The 14,841-nt window shown below is 44.6% G+C and overlaps 1 protein-coding gene and 1 long non-coding RNA gene across 2 annotated transcripts; one reads left to right on the top strand and one right to left on the bottom strand.

Moving 5' to 3' along the window:
• Positions 1-971: 971 nt before the first annotated feature.
• Pcna (proliferating cell nuclear antigen) lies at positions 972-5,617 on the bottom strand. The gene is made up of 6 exons (XM_021651145.2): positions 5,252-5,617; positions 4,182-4,279; positions 3,964-4,031; positions 3,546-3,740; positions 1,423-1,546; positions 972-1,342 (listed from the first exon to the last, which is right to left on the bottom strand). Exons 1-6 carry the CDS (start codon positions 5,470-5,472, stop codon positions 1,263-1,265), a joined length of 786 nt encoding a protein of 261 aa, XP_021506820.1. The 5' UTR covers positions 5,473-5,617; the 3' UTR covers positions 972-1,262.
• A 140-nt stretch (positions 5,618-5,757) lies between these two features.
• LOC132649054 (uncharacterized) lies at positions 5,758-9,611 on the top strand. The gene is made up of 4 exons (XR_009587478.1): positions 5,758-6,051; positions 6,952-7,189; positions 7,971-8,041; positions 9,168-9,611. It is a non-coding gene; the product is annotated as an uncharacterized LOC132649054 (long non-coding RNA).
• The last annotated feature ends 5,230 nt before the right edge of the window (positions 9,612-14,841 follow it).

Genomic DNA, 14,841 nt, shown 5'->3' with positions numbered 1-14,841 from the left:
CAGTGACCAGTCTTGATAAAGCATTTCCATCAACCTGTAAGTGAGGTGTGTTTGCAGCCAGTTTCCTTCCCTGGCAGCACAAAGCGTTACATACTAGTAGCTACTTGGTGTGATCTAACCAGCAACCTCCTATAGCAGTCAAAGCTGTGCCCTCTACAAACTGCCAAACACAAAACGGAAAAACGAATTTGAGGGCTGTGGAGGTACTGTGTGGCCTAGCCGGTAAACTCGGCCTTGAGGCACAGCGAACATACAAACTTGCTCTTCTAGCCCTGGCCCGAGTCCCTACCTCAATAAGGCAAACAGAAAATGATTCTCCATACCACCCAGGTTTTCTACATACATGCAAAACTCATAAAAATTGAAAAGGGGTGATGGGATAATTTGGATAAATAGTGCTTACTCGGTGAAGGTGCTTGTCACCAAACCTGAAGAACTTCAATCCCCGAAGCACATTGCACTCTACATAAACCTCCATACAAAAAGCATTCAAGTATTTTGAGCATGTCATGACCTTTCTTCAAAACCATGGGGCCTTTATTTTTCTGCGTGAGAGCTACGGCTGCATGTTCACCTGCACGCCAGAAGAGGGCAATCAGATCTCAGTATAGATGTTGTGAGCCACCATGTGGTCGTACTCAGGACCTCACAGTTTTCTTAAGCCCTGAACCATCTCTTTAGCCCCCGTTTTTTTTTTCACCCTTCTTGCTTAGACCACGTGTCCATAAAATTTAAGCCTTTTATTTGAACTATATAGGGGTTTATGTGGTCCTAGCTGGCCTAGGAAGTCACCCGCCCCTGCACTGTTTAAAATTTTTTGCACAACCTAATGACATATTTAACATTTTTTTATTGCCATCTCCCTAATATATTAACTTCAGGCTGCTTTAAAATGGAAGAGAGAAAACCACATTTACACAAGAGGCTAACTTTCATTGAATTCAGTAGTCATGGTACCAAGAGGGCACTGCTGACTTTTCAAATTGTTATCTTTATTTAAATTGAAAAATTTTCTTACATTTAGCGTCAAGAGCCTTTATAAAAATTACCAGTATTTTGAAGACAGAAATATTTATGTTAACAAAACCAGTTTTTACTTTGAAGTTTATTCAAGCAAATTGTGGAGAATGCAAAGAAAAAAAGTAGGGGTTATTTACATCAGATATCTACATATGTACTCAGGTTCAAAGCTGGTGACAGAAAAGACTTCAGGACATGCTGGCATCTCAGAAGCAGTTCTCTCAGTGTCTAGCAGTGCCTAACTAAGATCCTTCTTCATCTTCAATCTTGGGAGCCAAATAGTACTTTAAGTGTCCCATGTCGGCAATTTTATACTCTACAACTGAAAGACAGGAAAAGTTAATTACAGAGGAATACTATAAATACCACAGTACAAAACAATGTTCAAACTTACTATCTTACCAAGGGGTACATCTGCAGACATACTGAGTGTTACTGTAGGAGACAGTGGAGTGGCTTTTGTGAAGAAGTTCAGGTACCTCAGTGCAAAGGTCAGCTGAACTGGCTCATTCATCTCTATGGTCACCTAGAGGAGAAAACAGGCTCACTATCAACAACAGCAAGAAACTCATACTATCAGTTCATGACAGACACCACAATACAAAAACCTTTAGTTATCATTTTAGAGGGTGATGAAAACCTTGAGGACTAAAGAAAAGAAACGAAACACAGTTAATCCTATAGAACCATACCACAAGCAACCAAGACAAAGCTGTTTCTGTCCAGATTGTAAACACTAACCTCTTGCAAAGACTATATGGGGAGAAGGAAAAAAATGGAATGGCAGCTAACCAGGAAAACTCCTGACTAGTAGGAGTTAAGGTCCTTGGTTCGGTGTCTACCACTATAACCTACTTCCACCTGACAGTAACCAGGGCTGGATAGCTGGCTCAGTGGCTAAGAGCACTTGATGCTCTCCCAGAGGACTCAAGTTGATTTCCAGCATCCACATCCAGCTCATAACCAACTGGAGTAACTCCAGTTCCCAGGGGTCTAACACCCTTTTCTGTGACTTCCATGGGCCACACTGGCACACAACCACTTCTAAAAATAAATTTTAAAAGCACCAACAGGTTAAATATAAACTAAGGGAACATGTCAAACAATTTTCATTATATAAGTATCAATTTTATTCAAGTCCCAATTCAAACTTCAAATAAGGAACATATGGATACTGGAAATTTCTTTTTATTTGTTGTGGTAAAGCCTTACCTCAGACAAAACCAAAATACTTATGGATTAAATGTCTTGAGATCCAAATAGGGCTGAAGTTGACAGGGAAATAGAAATAACCCAGTGGCATGTGCCTATAATCCTAGCACTCTGGGAGGCAGAAGCAGAGGGAGGATCTGTGAGCTTGAGGCCAGCCTGGTCTACAAAGTGAGTTCCAGGACAGCAAGTAAAAAACAAAAATCAAGACAACAAAACCGCAAACAAAACTAAAAATCCCCAAACAAAGTACCGGCCCTCTGAGTTGTGTGCATATCTATGTTCCAGTCTTTAGTTATGCCTTCATTCATTTAAATTCATGCAGAGGAAAATAAAGTTAGCACCTTATATACTTAAATACTTCGTGGTAAGCACTTCAAATTTCATGTTTAACCCTAAAAATCCTCTTAGTACAGGCTTCTGTGTATGGAGTTTACTGCCCTGGCTGGCTGGCAAAACTTTAAGGAGGCCTAGCATCTTCTGCTTGACTGAGGGCTCACCAGATTTCTTTACCTTTCCAATTTCTTCCTCATTTTTGAGATTTCTGCCAGGTAGTCAGGTTGACTTTAAACTAATGAATCCTTCTGCTGTAGCTGAGTACTAGGGTTATGGGTTTGAGCCATCATGCCTGGGTCCCTCTGGGAACATAAATTTCAACAGCATTCAATACAACTCTCTCCATGTGGCATGAAGTCTTCCCTTTGGTACTGTGAGGACTGTTATTCAGAGTCCTGTTGCCTGTAACTCCATCTAAGTTGCAACTTAACTTTGCTCAGCTTGCTTTTGGATCAGTAGATGGCCTAGCAAATAAACCTTCAACATATAAAGCTATTAGAAGAGCTACATGATGCCAACACTTTTACAACCTGCAACCATTTTCTTCTGTTCACTTGCTAATCCTCACTAGTGAGGAGTCATTTTAGGAAGCAAAAGGTTGGATACCTAGCTTTCCAATCCTATCTGTAAAAGCATATATGGAGCAGTTTAAAGCCAGCCTGGTCTACTCAAGAATCCATGTTAAGGGGCTGGAGAGACAGCTCAGAGTTTAAGAGCACTGGCTGCTCTTCCAGAGGTCTCGAGTTCAATTCCCAGCAACCACATGGTGGCTCAAAACCATCTATAATGAGATTGGTGCCCTCTTCTGGTGTGCAGAACAATGTGTATATAATAAGTAAATAAATCTAAAAAAAAAAAAAAAAAAAAAACATGTTAAAAAACAAACAAAAGCCCACTATAGCTGGAGGGCTGGTTCAACAGTTAAACTTAGAGCCCCCCTTTCAGACATTGTTAATTGGATAACACCTCTTACTACTTACAGCTTCCTCCTCTTTATCAACATTACTTGTTTGTGACAACTTGATGTTTCCATTTCCAAGCTCTCCACTTGCAGAAAACTTCACGCCATCCTTTGCACAGGATATTACAACAGCATCTCCAATATGGCTAAGGTCTCGGCATATGCGTGCAAATTCACCAGAAGGCATCTTCACTACACAGCTGTACTCCTGTTCCTATTAAATCCAAAAGTTAAAGGTCAGTTTGGAGAAGCTAAAGACTCAGCTTCACATTCTCAAGAATGTAAGACCTCTGATTTCTTTAAAAGTCAATTAACTTTAGACTGCTATAGTTTAGTGAAATGTGCCATTCATTCCGAATTCCACAACCCCACTTTAGAACATGCATCAGCCGTGATCATGTCTTGGTGAAATACACCATCAGAAACAAGATACTCACTGGGATTCCAAGTTGCTCAACATCCAAGTCCATTAACTTCATTTCATAATCCGAAACTTTCTCTTGATCTACCAAAAAAAAAGTAAATATTACTGAAGCACATGCTCACATCTAATGTGTAAATTTTACAACCACAATTCTATTATATTCTTAGTTTTGAGAAACAGAACAGCTCACTGTGCTTTGTGCAACAATTGAGTTTTAAAGGTGTAACTTACTTGGTGCTTCAAATACTAGCGCTAAGGTATCCGCATTATCTTCAGCCCTTAATGTAATGATGTCTTCATTACCAGCACATTTTAGTATTTTGGACATGCTAGAAAACAAGACACAGGGCTTATTAACACCATGTCCTCAGCACCTAAATTCTTAAAGGCAATTACAAGATGTTACCATCTCACCTTGTCATCAGTTGGAGAACTGATATAAGAGGATAAGGGTAGGGCTGGGGAGATGGCTCAGTGGTTAAGAGCACTGAGGGATCCGGGTTCAACTCCTAGCACCCACATGGCAGCTCACAACTGTCTGTAAGCAGTTGCAGGTGGTCTGACACCCTCACACCAATGCACATAAAATAAAATAAATTATTAAAAGAGGCTAAGGGTAACCCATCCCCCCCGGGGGGGGTTATCGGGTATATGCTATGTTTAAAAATCGATAAGTAAAACACACTAAAAGGTAACAGGTGTCCTTGGCTTCCACTGTATTTGACAATGTGTATTATGTCTGGCCTTTTCATCAATCTTTTAAAATGTATACAGGTGGCACTAACCCATGTAAATCTGTGGCAAAACTTTGTCACACATAGCCTTTGAACACGTAAACAGATGGCACTAACCCAGGTAGCTGTAGCAAAGTTAAAAGCTAAAACTGAGAAACTTCCCCAGAGATCCATGATGGCGCAGTGAGGTTCTGGAATCTCACTAGGAAAGGCCTTACGGTCCCTGCAAGCGGACAGTGCCACCTCTTCACTAGAACACGCTTGGCGGGCAGCTAAAGTCCCCCGGGACCAGAGTGTGCGCTCAAAGCCGCGGGCATTTGATGAGCGCAGCCCCGCGGCAGGCATTTTCCCGCCGCCTCCGGCTTTGTGGCTTTGGCGCGGAAACTGAGCAGACGCGCGGCCGCCAGCGCGGGCTTTTCGGAACCCCGCGCTCCGACGGGCTCTGCCCCCGGCACCGCCACCAATCAGAAGGCGCTAGCGACGACCTCAGCCAATGAGAGCCGGCGCCGGAGCGGCCGCGCGCCGGGGAAGGGGGGGGCAGCGGCCCGGCTCCCGCCACCCGCTCACCTAGTGAGGTTCACGCCCATGGCCAGGTTGCGGTCGCAGCGGTAGGTGTCGAAGCCCTCGGAGCGCAGGGTGAGCTGCACCAGGGAGACGTGCGACGAGTCCATGCTCTGCAGGTTCACGCCGCCCGAGCTGATGTCCCAGCAGGCCTCGTTGATGAGGTCCTTGAGAGCCTCCAGCACCTTCTTCAGGATGGAGCCCTGGATCAGACGTGCCTCGAACATGGTGGCGGAGTTGCGACGACCTGACGGGAGACTGTGTCAGGGGCGAGGTGTGGCCGCTACGGTCCACCGGCTGAAGGGGCAGGAGCGGCAGCGGAGACTCGGAGCGGACGACCGTTTAATGCCGCCGGGGCCCAGCGCGCGCTCTTCCCGTCCGCGAGGGTCGCGACGTCACCGCGCGGCCCCGCCCACGTCTCCCGCAGGACCAATCACGTCCGAGTCCCGCGAGGCCCGCCCCGTCGCGTCTGCGGAGGCGGGGCTGCGGCGGAGGCGTGGGCCATCCTGGGGTCCGCCTCCGCTGCGGGAGAGGCCCGGGTCTCTGGCGGAGTCTAGGCCGCCGGTTCCGTCCGAGGAAGGTTCCGCGCCACGGAAGTGGAGGTCACATGCTAACCGAGCTGTGCGCGCTTCAGGCGTCGCTGAGAGATTTCCTTTTACGAAGCGCAGTTTGCCGCAGGATGTCGAGCGATAAAGTGGCCACCGTATCTTAACACCCCCTATTTCATACCCCGTCACTGTGTGCGTCGCTCTGAACTTTCGTGAACGCTTCTGCCAAAGACCCTCAAAGTATTGCTAGCTCTCAAGGTACATAGTCCGTATGTGCCACCTAATTTATTAGTGCCCTGCTATGCCTGGTTCTTTTATTTTACTAACTGTAGATACTAGTAAAAAGTTCATCTTAGTTTTAGGCTGGAGGTGGACCCAGCCGGAGCCCCGTCTAGGCTGGGGATGAGCCCAGGGCCTAGACAGAAGTCTGCTGAGCCACATCCTCAGTACAGCAGCCTCATTGTAAAATCTCTACCCGGCCTGTCAGCTCTTACAGGTGTTTCATATGCTCCGGGCTGCTGCATTTGGTTGTTTCTTTTTTTATATTGGCTATGAGAATGGGGAAGAACTGAATGGACACCAGTTACAAAAGGATATAAGGATAATTTTTTTTCTATTTCTAATGTTTTGTTTGTTTTGGTGGTGAATAAATATTTGATAACGGAAGTGTAAAATTTTAATGTGAAACTCTACAGCTTCCATTTCGAATGCCTCTTCTAACTGTATAGAAGTTCGTTGAGTTGTGTAGATTTTTGGTGTATGATGTTTTTATTTATTTGCATTTTTTTTAACTAATAAGGTTTAAACATTTTCAGAAAGTTTAAAAGGATTGTTTTAGCTGATCAGAGTGGTTTACAGCTGTAATCCCAGCTGAGTTGGGAGGGCCTGGGGAATTTAAAGTCAGCTTGGACCATCTACCAAGGCTGACACAAAAAGGGGAAAAAAGGAATATTTAGCTCCAGGTCCCCTGAAAGAGCAGGCAGTGCTTTTAACCACTGAGCCATCTCTCCAGCCCCGGATTTATGTCAGTTTATATGATGTGCCATTATTTTTGCAGAACAAAAGGGAAAACTGTCAAACTACCATACAGTGCTTTAACACATAAAATTTTGATTTTGTAATGATTTTTTTTCTTCTCTCCCTCTTTTTTTCCTCTAGACAAGGTTTCTCCGTGTAGCCTTGGCTGTCCTGGTCTTGCTTTCTAGACCAAGCTGGCCCTGAACCCGCCTGCCTCTCCCTCCCCTACTGCTGGGATCACAGGTGTGTGCCACTGTGCGCTAACTCAGACATGGACTCTTGTTGCCTGTTTTTTGATCACTCCCCCCTAGTGGGGCTGCCTTACCATGCCTCAGGGGAAGAGGATGAGCTCAGTCCTGATGCGACTTGATGAACTGAGGTGGGTGGGTAGGGGGTCCCTACCCTTTTCTGAGAAGGGGGGGAGGGAGGATGGGACTGGGCAGAGAGAAGGGAGGGAGCTACAAGCAGGATGTAAAGTGAATAAAGTTATTGATTTTTAAAAAGCGCTATGAAAAAAACCAAACAGGACTATTACACTTCCACCTCCCCCCTTTTTAATCATACACTGTCCTTGTGTGGACATTTTGAGAAAACATGAGAGCTCGGGGTGTATGGTGGTAGAGTGCTTGCCTGACCTGTACAGGATGCTACCATGAGCCCCAACATCACGAGAGAGACAGAGAGAGGTGTTTGCACTATTTGTTTAAGAGTTTTTCGTCCAGGGACCACTACTGCTGTTTGTAATGTGTTACACTATGCTTTGTGAGTGGAGCTAATGCTCCAGAGTACAAGTGTGGGATGGAGAGATGGCTCAGTGGTTAAGGGCACTGGCTGCTCCTGTTAGAGAATCTGAGTTCAGTTTCCAGCACCCACGTGGTAGCTTACAATCCTCTGTAACTCCACTTACAGGTAATTTTACACCCTTTTCTGGCCTCCCAAGAGCACCAGGCACACACATGGCACACACACACATTCTTGCAGGAAAATACTCATATACTTAAAAATAATTTTTAAAATATTTTGTTATGTCCCCAGTTTCTTCCAAGTTCCTTCCACTCATTTGTAAGTTTTGATGCTGGCATTGTCTTGCTTTTTGTGTAATGAATGATTGTTTTATTAACATTTTTATGTAATGTATGCATGCCTCAACACATGTATAGAGGTCAGAAAACCTGCAAGAGGCAGCTCTATTCTTCCACCATGGATCACAGGAGAGAACTCAGGCCCAGTGGTAAGTGCCTTTACCTGCTAAGCTGTTTGGACAGCCTGAATTATTTTTTCAGATAATGCAGGGTCAGGCTTGTAGCTTAGTGTTACTGTGTGTGGTTAGGACCTTGACTTAGATCTCCAGCACCACACCACAAACAAAAATAAAACACCATACTATAGCTACATATATTTGTGAGAATTTTCTTTTCTTGGATTATTTAAGACCTCATTTTCTTTGCAAACCATAGATAACAGGACCTCAGAAAAGCTACACCACAGCCTCCCAAAGATATTTTAAATGGCATATAAACTCTCTTGGCATGGTACCTGCAGTGTCCATGAATTTGTTGAAACAAGTACTTAAAAATAGCTATGCACTAGTTGTAGAAGGCCTGTCTGAGGAGGTAACATTTTACCAGAGAAGCAAGCTGTTGTGAGAGTGGAAGAAAGTATAAGCCGAGAGAACAGATTGATTAAAATGGCAGACATTAGGGCTGTGGAATATAGTTCACAACACAGTCTCTGGGTTCCATCCCCAGCAACACACACAGAGGGAGAAGGAGAGGAGGAGAAAGTGACAGGCGTGCTAAGAAAAGGTGCGATCAGTAGCCTGTAGTAGGACTCAGGTTGACATGGCTGGAACATGATGAACAATGGTAGCGTAATGCAGGTGGGATTGCAAAGACAGGCAGCTGCAGCTCATACAGGACTGTGCTGGTCCTTTGTAAGTACAAGGAAATGTTAAAACAGACCCCTCCACTTTGATTACAGGGTCTCACTATATAGGTCAGGCTGCCCCGGAACTTGCCACATAGCATGGGCTAGCCTCAAACTGAGGACCCTTCTACAACATGTTTTTGGCATTTTCAGGGGATCTCCTTAACATTTAGGAAAGGAATAAATGAATTATGCATATTTTTATCTGATGCCTGATTAAACTTTTAGAATACATCTATGGACTCTTCCAAATAGCTAGTCCTCAAATTCCAGAAGAGGAACTCAATTTAAGCGAGGTTTGGTGACAGAAGTTGGTAATGAAGTAAAATAAGGTAGAAAAGAGCGGTTATCACACACTGGTTGATTCATTTTGTGAAAGCACTGCTTGTACTGCTTGTTGTCAAACAACATCACCTTGCTACTTGGAACAGAATGACCTGGACAGGAGCCAAGGCCTAGTCCTGCGATGGCTGTTGCTGCTATCAACCTGACCATGAAAGCTTACACCTGCCAACTGAAGCAAAAGCTAACTGCCATGCATGCTTCTGGAAGAATCTCCATTTGCTTGCTTACTTGCCCTATCTTATGGTTTTAGAAGATAAAATGAGACTGTAAAATGGACTTGGAACTGAAGCATTTTTGTTTCTTGTTCTTTTTTTTTTTTCCTTATTTTTCAAGACAGGGTTTCTCTGTGTAGCCTTAGCTGTCGTAGACTCGTTTTGTAGACTAGGCTGGCCTCAAAATCACAAATATTCTACCTCCCTGAGCAATGAGATAATAGGTATGCACCACCGTGCCCAGCCTTGTTCTATGTTTTCAAGAAAGGGTTTCTTTATGTGGCCATGACTGTCTGGAACTTGCTCTGTAGACCATGCTGGCTTGAACTCAGAGATCCACTTGCCTCTGTCTTTTTATACATAAAAGTAGCATGTTCCCCAATACCCTTACATGATTTAATGTTTTGGTTTTGGTTTTCTAGACAGGGTCTCTCTGTGTAGACGTGGCTGTCCTGGATCTTGCTCTGTAGACTGGGCTGGCCTTGAATCCACAGAGATCCACCTGCCTTTGCCTTCCAAGTGCTGGGATTACAGGTGTGCGCCACCACCTGCCTATGATTAAATGTTTTAACTATTACAGGTGAAAAACAAATTGTTCCCAAGAACCCACATGCATTTGTGTCTAAACAACTTGTTTTAGATTAACAAAGTGTGAGCAAGCAAGATATTTTTCTCAGCTAGTTTCTCTTACTGGCAGGTTGCAATTTGAAGTTACAAAGATCAATTATTTTATTATTTATCTTAAAAAATAATCTTATAAAAAATCTTAAAAGGACTGGGAAAGAGAATGGAAATTGGGGGGGTACCTCTGGGACTTAAGGTAGGGGAGACTCCAGGGAGTCTGTGGGGGTGACCCTAGCTGAGGCTCCTAGCAGCAGGGGTTATGGAGCCTGAAGTTTCCACCTCCTGTGGTCAGGTGGGACTTCCAGTGGAGGGAGGAGGACACCAACCCACCCATGAAACCTTCGACCTCAAATCTGTCCTGCCTACAAGAAGTGTAAGGATAAAGATGAGCAGAAATTGAGGGAATGGCCAACCACTGACTGGCCCAAGTTGAGACCCAGCCTGTGGGAGAGAGCCAACCCTCCTGACTCTATTAATGATACTCTGCTATGCTTGAAGACAGGAGCCTAGTATAACTCTCTTCTGAGAGGCCTCATCCAGCACCTGATGAAAACAGATACAGAGACCCATAGCCAAATAATAGTCGGAGCTCAGGGAGTCCTGTGGAAGACTGGAAGGAAGAATTAGGGAGCTGGAGGGGTCAAGGACACCACAAGACTTACAGAGTAAACTAACATGGGCCCTCGGGGGCTCACAGAGACTGAACCACCAACCAAAGAGCATGCATGAGCTGGACCTAAGCCCCCAACACGTGTATCAGGTGTGCGGCTCAGTCATCATGTGGGTCCCCTAACAATTAGAGTAGGGGATATCTCTGACTCTGTTACCTGACTTTGGATTCCTTTCCCCCAGCTGGGCTGTTTTTTTCTGGTCTCAGTGGGAGAGAATGGGCTTAGTCCTACTTGATGTGCCAGGGTGGGTTAGTACCCATAGGGGTGGGGCTCAAGGTGAAATGGGAGGAGTGGGGTGTAAAGTTAGGACTGGGAAGACAGGAGGGGACCTGTGATCAGGCTGTAAAGTGATTAAAGAAATTAATGAAGAAATCACAAATCTAAACTTTTATATGAAAACCAACCAGTCATTTATGCTTTACATCCTCAGAGTGCTTGCAGGACTTCATGGCAACTGCCCTTAGTCCCAGCACTTGGGAGGCAAAGGCAGGCCATACAGCTAGAGCCATACACAGAGGGCACTCCTCAGAGTGCAAATCCAATAACCAACTTTTTTTTTTTTTGAGACGGAGTTTCTCTGTGTAGCCTTGGCTGTCCTGGATTCACTTTGTAGACCAGGACTCACACAATCTGCCTGCCTCTGCCTCCCAGAGCATTGGGATTAAAGGCTTGCGCCACCATGCCTGACTGTCATCAACAAATTTTTCTTATATCAGAAAGCCGAGGGCAAAAATGGGTACAAGGGATTAATCATCACCTTGACCACCAGCCCGGCTTTAGCAAGAAAGGCACGTCAGCTGGTATTAGTCAAGCTGCCATTTTCCTTGCTGAACTTTAAATTGTTCCCCAAGATGTTCTACATCAAAGCCACTAACAAAAACTATCTTGCTCTGCCAGGCAGTGGTAGTGCATGCAACCCCAGCACTTGGGAGGCGGAGCCAGACAGATCTCTGAGTTTAAGGCCAGCCTGGTCTTCAGAGTGAGTTCCAGGACAGCCAAGGTTACACAGAGAAACCCCGTCTCAAAAAAAAAAAAAAATAGCATTCCGCAGCTCTCTACAGTTTCCCCTTTTTGTTTTAGACGCATCAGGCAAGAGTAGAGGTCTGATCTCTGATATTAGAAATAAATTGGGACTTTGTACAGATGTTCATTTAGGTGTCATCCACCCAAAGAGCACCAGACCGTCCGATACCTTTTTCTCAGAGGCGGGACCTGGGGCATCAACCCGCATGCAATCAGACATGCTCTTCTCTGGGTCCAAAGCAGCTGACCCTGAGTGCAGTGCTTAGCCTCGCATCCTGAGCGTATCATTTTAGCTTTTTATGGTATCCAACCATGCTGCGGAATGCTATGCCTTAAAGATGGAGCTGGTTTCCGCCTCCCACCTTCCCGATGGTGAGTGCTCTCTGTCACGAACAACTCCACATTTGGCTAAGGCCGAGGATCTGGCTTGCTTCCATGTATGTGGACCTATCTGCATTGCCCCCGTGGCACGCCTGGGTTGGCTACCCAGAGGCTATTTAAGCTGTGGGCTGGCTTTCCCCGGGGTCCGAGGATTGTTCAATGTTCCTGAATAAACTGCATTGAAAAAAATAAATAAATAAAAAAAAAAAAAAGAACTATATCATATCAAATTAAAAAAAAATAATAATAAAAAGAAAACAACAAAAAAAATCTTAAGCTAACTCTACTAACACACTACATATCCAAATTCTAAGGTGGTAATCATTACTAACAGTCCGTATCTCTAAGTTCTTTCTAAGGGTGGTGGTTGAATCTTTAATCTGCTCCAGCAGCAATTCTTGAAGAAGATCAACCGCTATTATAACTGCCAATGGCACTGCCCAGTGAGGGGTGGGAGCCCCCTGAGAGTTTTCACACAACCACAGATCATGAGGGGTGTGATGACTGTGAGGGCAACGAGCAGAGTGAACCTCCATAACAACATGAGGTCCTCAGGACACATAGTCCTCGGGCTCTGCCTCTCTGAGGCACGTCCGTTGTGCTAACCATCGGTTGTGCTACCCGATGGGCACTGGCCTAGAACCTTCTCCATGAGTTCTAAAGCTGTTTTGCTGTTCCTCCCACATGCCCCCCAACAAGAAATGAAGAGTGATACTTTTAAACTTTCATGTTCCTCAGAGTACTTCATTGGTGAGCACACCAGGTTTTAGTGGCTCACAGCATTAACTCAAACGTCTTTTTTCTCTCTCTTAGCTTTTGTCATTTGAGTCGGGTTCCTAACTCTGGAGCCTAGAATGACCTGGGATTCACTAAGTATTCCAGGATGGCCTCAGACTTGCAATGATTCCACTGTCTCAGCCTCCTGAGTGCCAGGATTACAGGCATGAACACCTGGCTTATGAATATTTGGTAGGAGCCTTGGATTAGGCATCTGCTCTGAACTCAAGAGCCCAAACCAATGCACAGTGTAATGGTGGAAGCAGCTTTGGCTGGTTATCAAAGGCCCTGTAGCCAATGAACTAATAACGCTGTGAAAAATTAACTAGTTCAGCTATAGCCAATTGCTAGTTGATTGACTAAGGTACAGCTAATTGTTTCCTAGCTCATAACTGTGATTTTCTGAAAATGCTGTTTGATTGCCATTGTTGGCCCAATTCTCAGAATCAGCTTGGGTTTTGAAAGCTGGCTGATCCTCGAATGGCATTCTGCAGTTCTTTGTAAATAGACCCTACTGAATTTAATTGGTGTAAAGAAGTTTTGATTTTATTTTTTGGAACTGGGATGGGACACAGGACCTCCAGCAAGCTCGCACAGCTCTGCCACTAAGAGCTTGTTTGCAGTTCTGGACTGTTCCCTTTAGTAAGAGAAAGGGAGCTTTACTAAAAATGCCAAAGGACTTCCGTAATCCAGATCTGATGTAAATTTGTGGAAGTATTGTGAGCCACCTTTATAAACAAATCCAGATTCCCTAGAGATATGTTTTACCTTCCCATATGAGGACATTGTGTGTGGGAGTATAATTGGTGGTGTTTTGTCAGGGCTGGGGATGGAAGCCAGGAATGGCCACCTGCTCTACCACCAAGTTACCCCATAATCCCTGCTGTAATTTTCTGCTGGGAACTTGGAAATGAATAAATATTAAAAAGCCTTAGACTTTTGGGCTGTGGATGTGATTCAAGTTGGCACAAAACTTTCCTCATATTCACGAAGCTCTGGGTCCCATCCACAGTACTACATAAACCTAGGATTTAGGCTTGCTGGTGGTTACACACACCTTTAATCCCAGCACTAGGGGAGGCAGAAGCAGGTGGATCTCTGTGAGTTTGAAGCCAGCCTGGTCTACAGAGTGCATTCCAGGACAGCCAATGCTACACAGAGAAATCCTGTCTTGGAAACCCAAAACTAGCCAATGAACCACACAAAATCAACAAGAACAAAACAAAACCCAAGCCAGAAAAACCCAACAACAATAAAACAAACTTAGGATATAGGATGGTGAAGCTGGAGGCACTTACTGGACAACAGAGGGAGGGGTAGGAGAAGGTGAACAAGATGAATTAATGGGCACTTGCCTCCAACAACCTGTGCCTGTGTGGGGGTGCTAGGTAGGAAGCAACCCTTTACTGGGGACCACACCTGGCCTTCCTGATAATTCTTTTTTGTTGTTGTTGGGGTTTTTTGTTTCTTTTTTTCTACACAAGGTTTTTCTGTGTAGCCTTGGCCATCCTGGACTTGTTTTGTAGACCAGGCTGGCCTCAAACTCACAGAGATCCACCTGCCTCTCCATCCCTGAGTGCTGGGATTAAAGTATGTGCCACTATGCCTAGCTCACCTGACAATTATTTAATACATTTATTGTTAAGGGATTGTTTCTTGACAATTATTCCCATAAGGCAGGGCAGTATACCTATTTAGGAAACTGGGCAATTTTCATGTCACTTGTATCATTACAGTATTTATTTATTGAGACAGGGTCTCACTATGTAGCTCTTGCTGTCCTGCAACTCACTGTGTAGACCAGGCTGTCCTCAAACTCATAGAGATCTATCTGCTTCTGCCTCTTGAATGCTGGAATTAAAGATATATGCCACTGGCTTTTATAGATATATGTTTGGCTTTAAAAAAAAAAAAACATTTATTTTTTGTCCATTGTGGTTTTTAAGTGTCGAGATTAGGGTCGAGGTGTGGTGGTATGTGCTTGTAATACCAGAATTTGGCAAGCAGAGGCAGAAGAATTGCTGTGAGTCCAAGGCTTGCCTTGGCTACAGAGTCCAGAGACTTTGTCAGAA

Source organism: Meriones unguiculatus, chromosome 18 (genome assembly GCF_030254825.1).
Source record: "Meriones unguiculatus strain TT.TT164.6M chromosome 18, Bangor_MerUng_6.1, whole genome shotgun sequence".
NCBI classification, from domain to species: Eukaryota; Metazoa; Chordata; class Mammalia; order Rodentia; family Muridae; genus Meriones; species Meriones unguiculatus.
This window is presented reverse-complemented; position numbering and strand designations above follow the sequence as displayed.

Excerpts from the sequence above, each read along its gene's own strand:
- Pcna (XM_021651145.2), bottom strand. The coding sequence starts at position 5,472 with ATGTTCGAGGCACGTCTGATCCAGGGCTCCATCCTGAAGAAGGTGCTG. Across the intron at positions 4,280-5,251 it reads ATGGGCGTGAACCTCACTAG|CATGTCCAAAATACTAAAAT; the intron begins GTGAGCGGGTGG and ends CTTGTTTTCTAG. Across the intron at positions 4,032-4,181 it reads GCTAGTATTTGAAGCACCAA|ATCAAGAGAAAGTTTCGGAT; the intron begins GTAAGTTACACC and ends TTTTTTTGGTAG.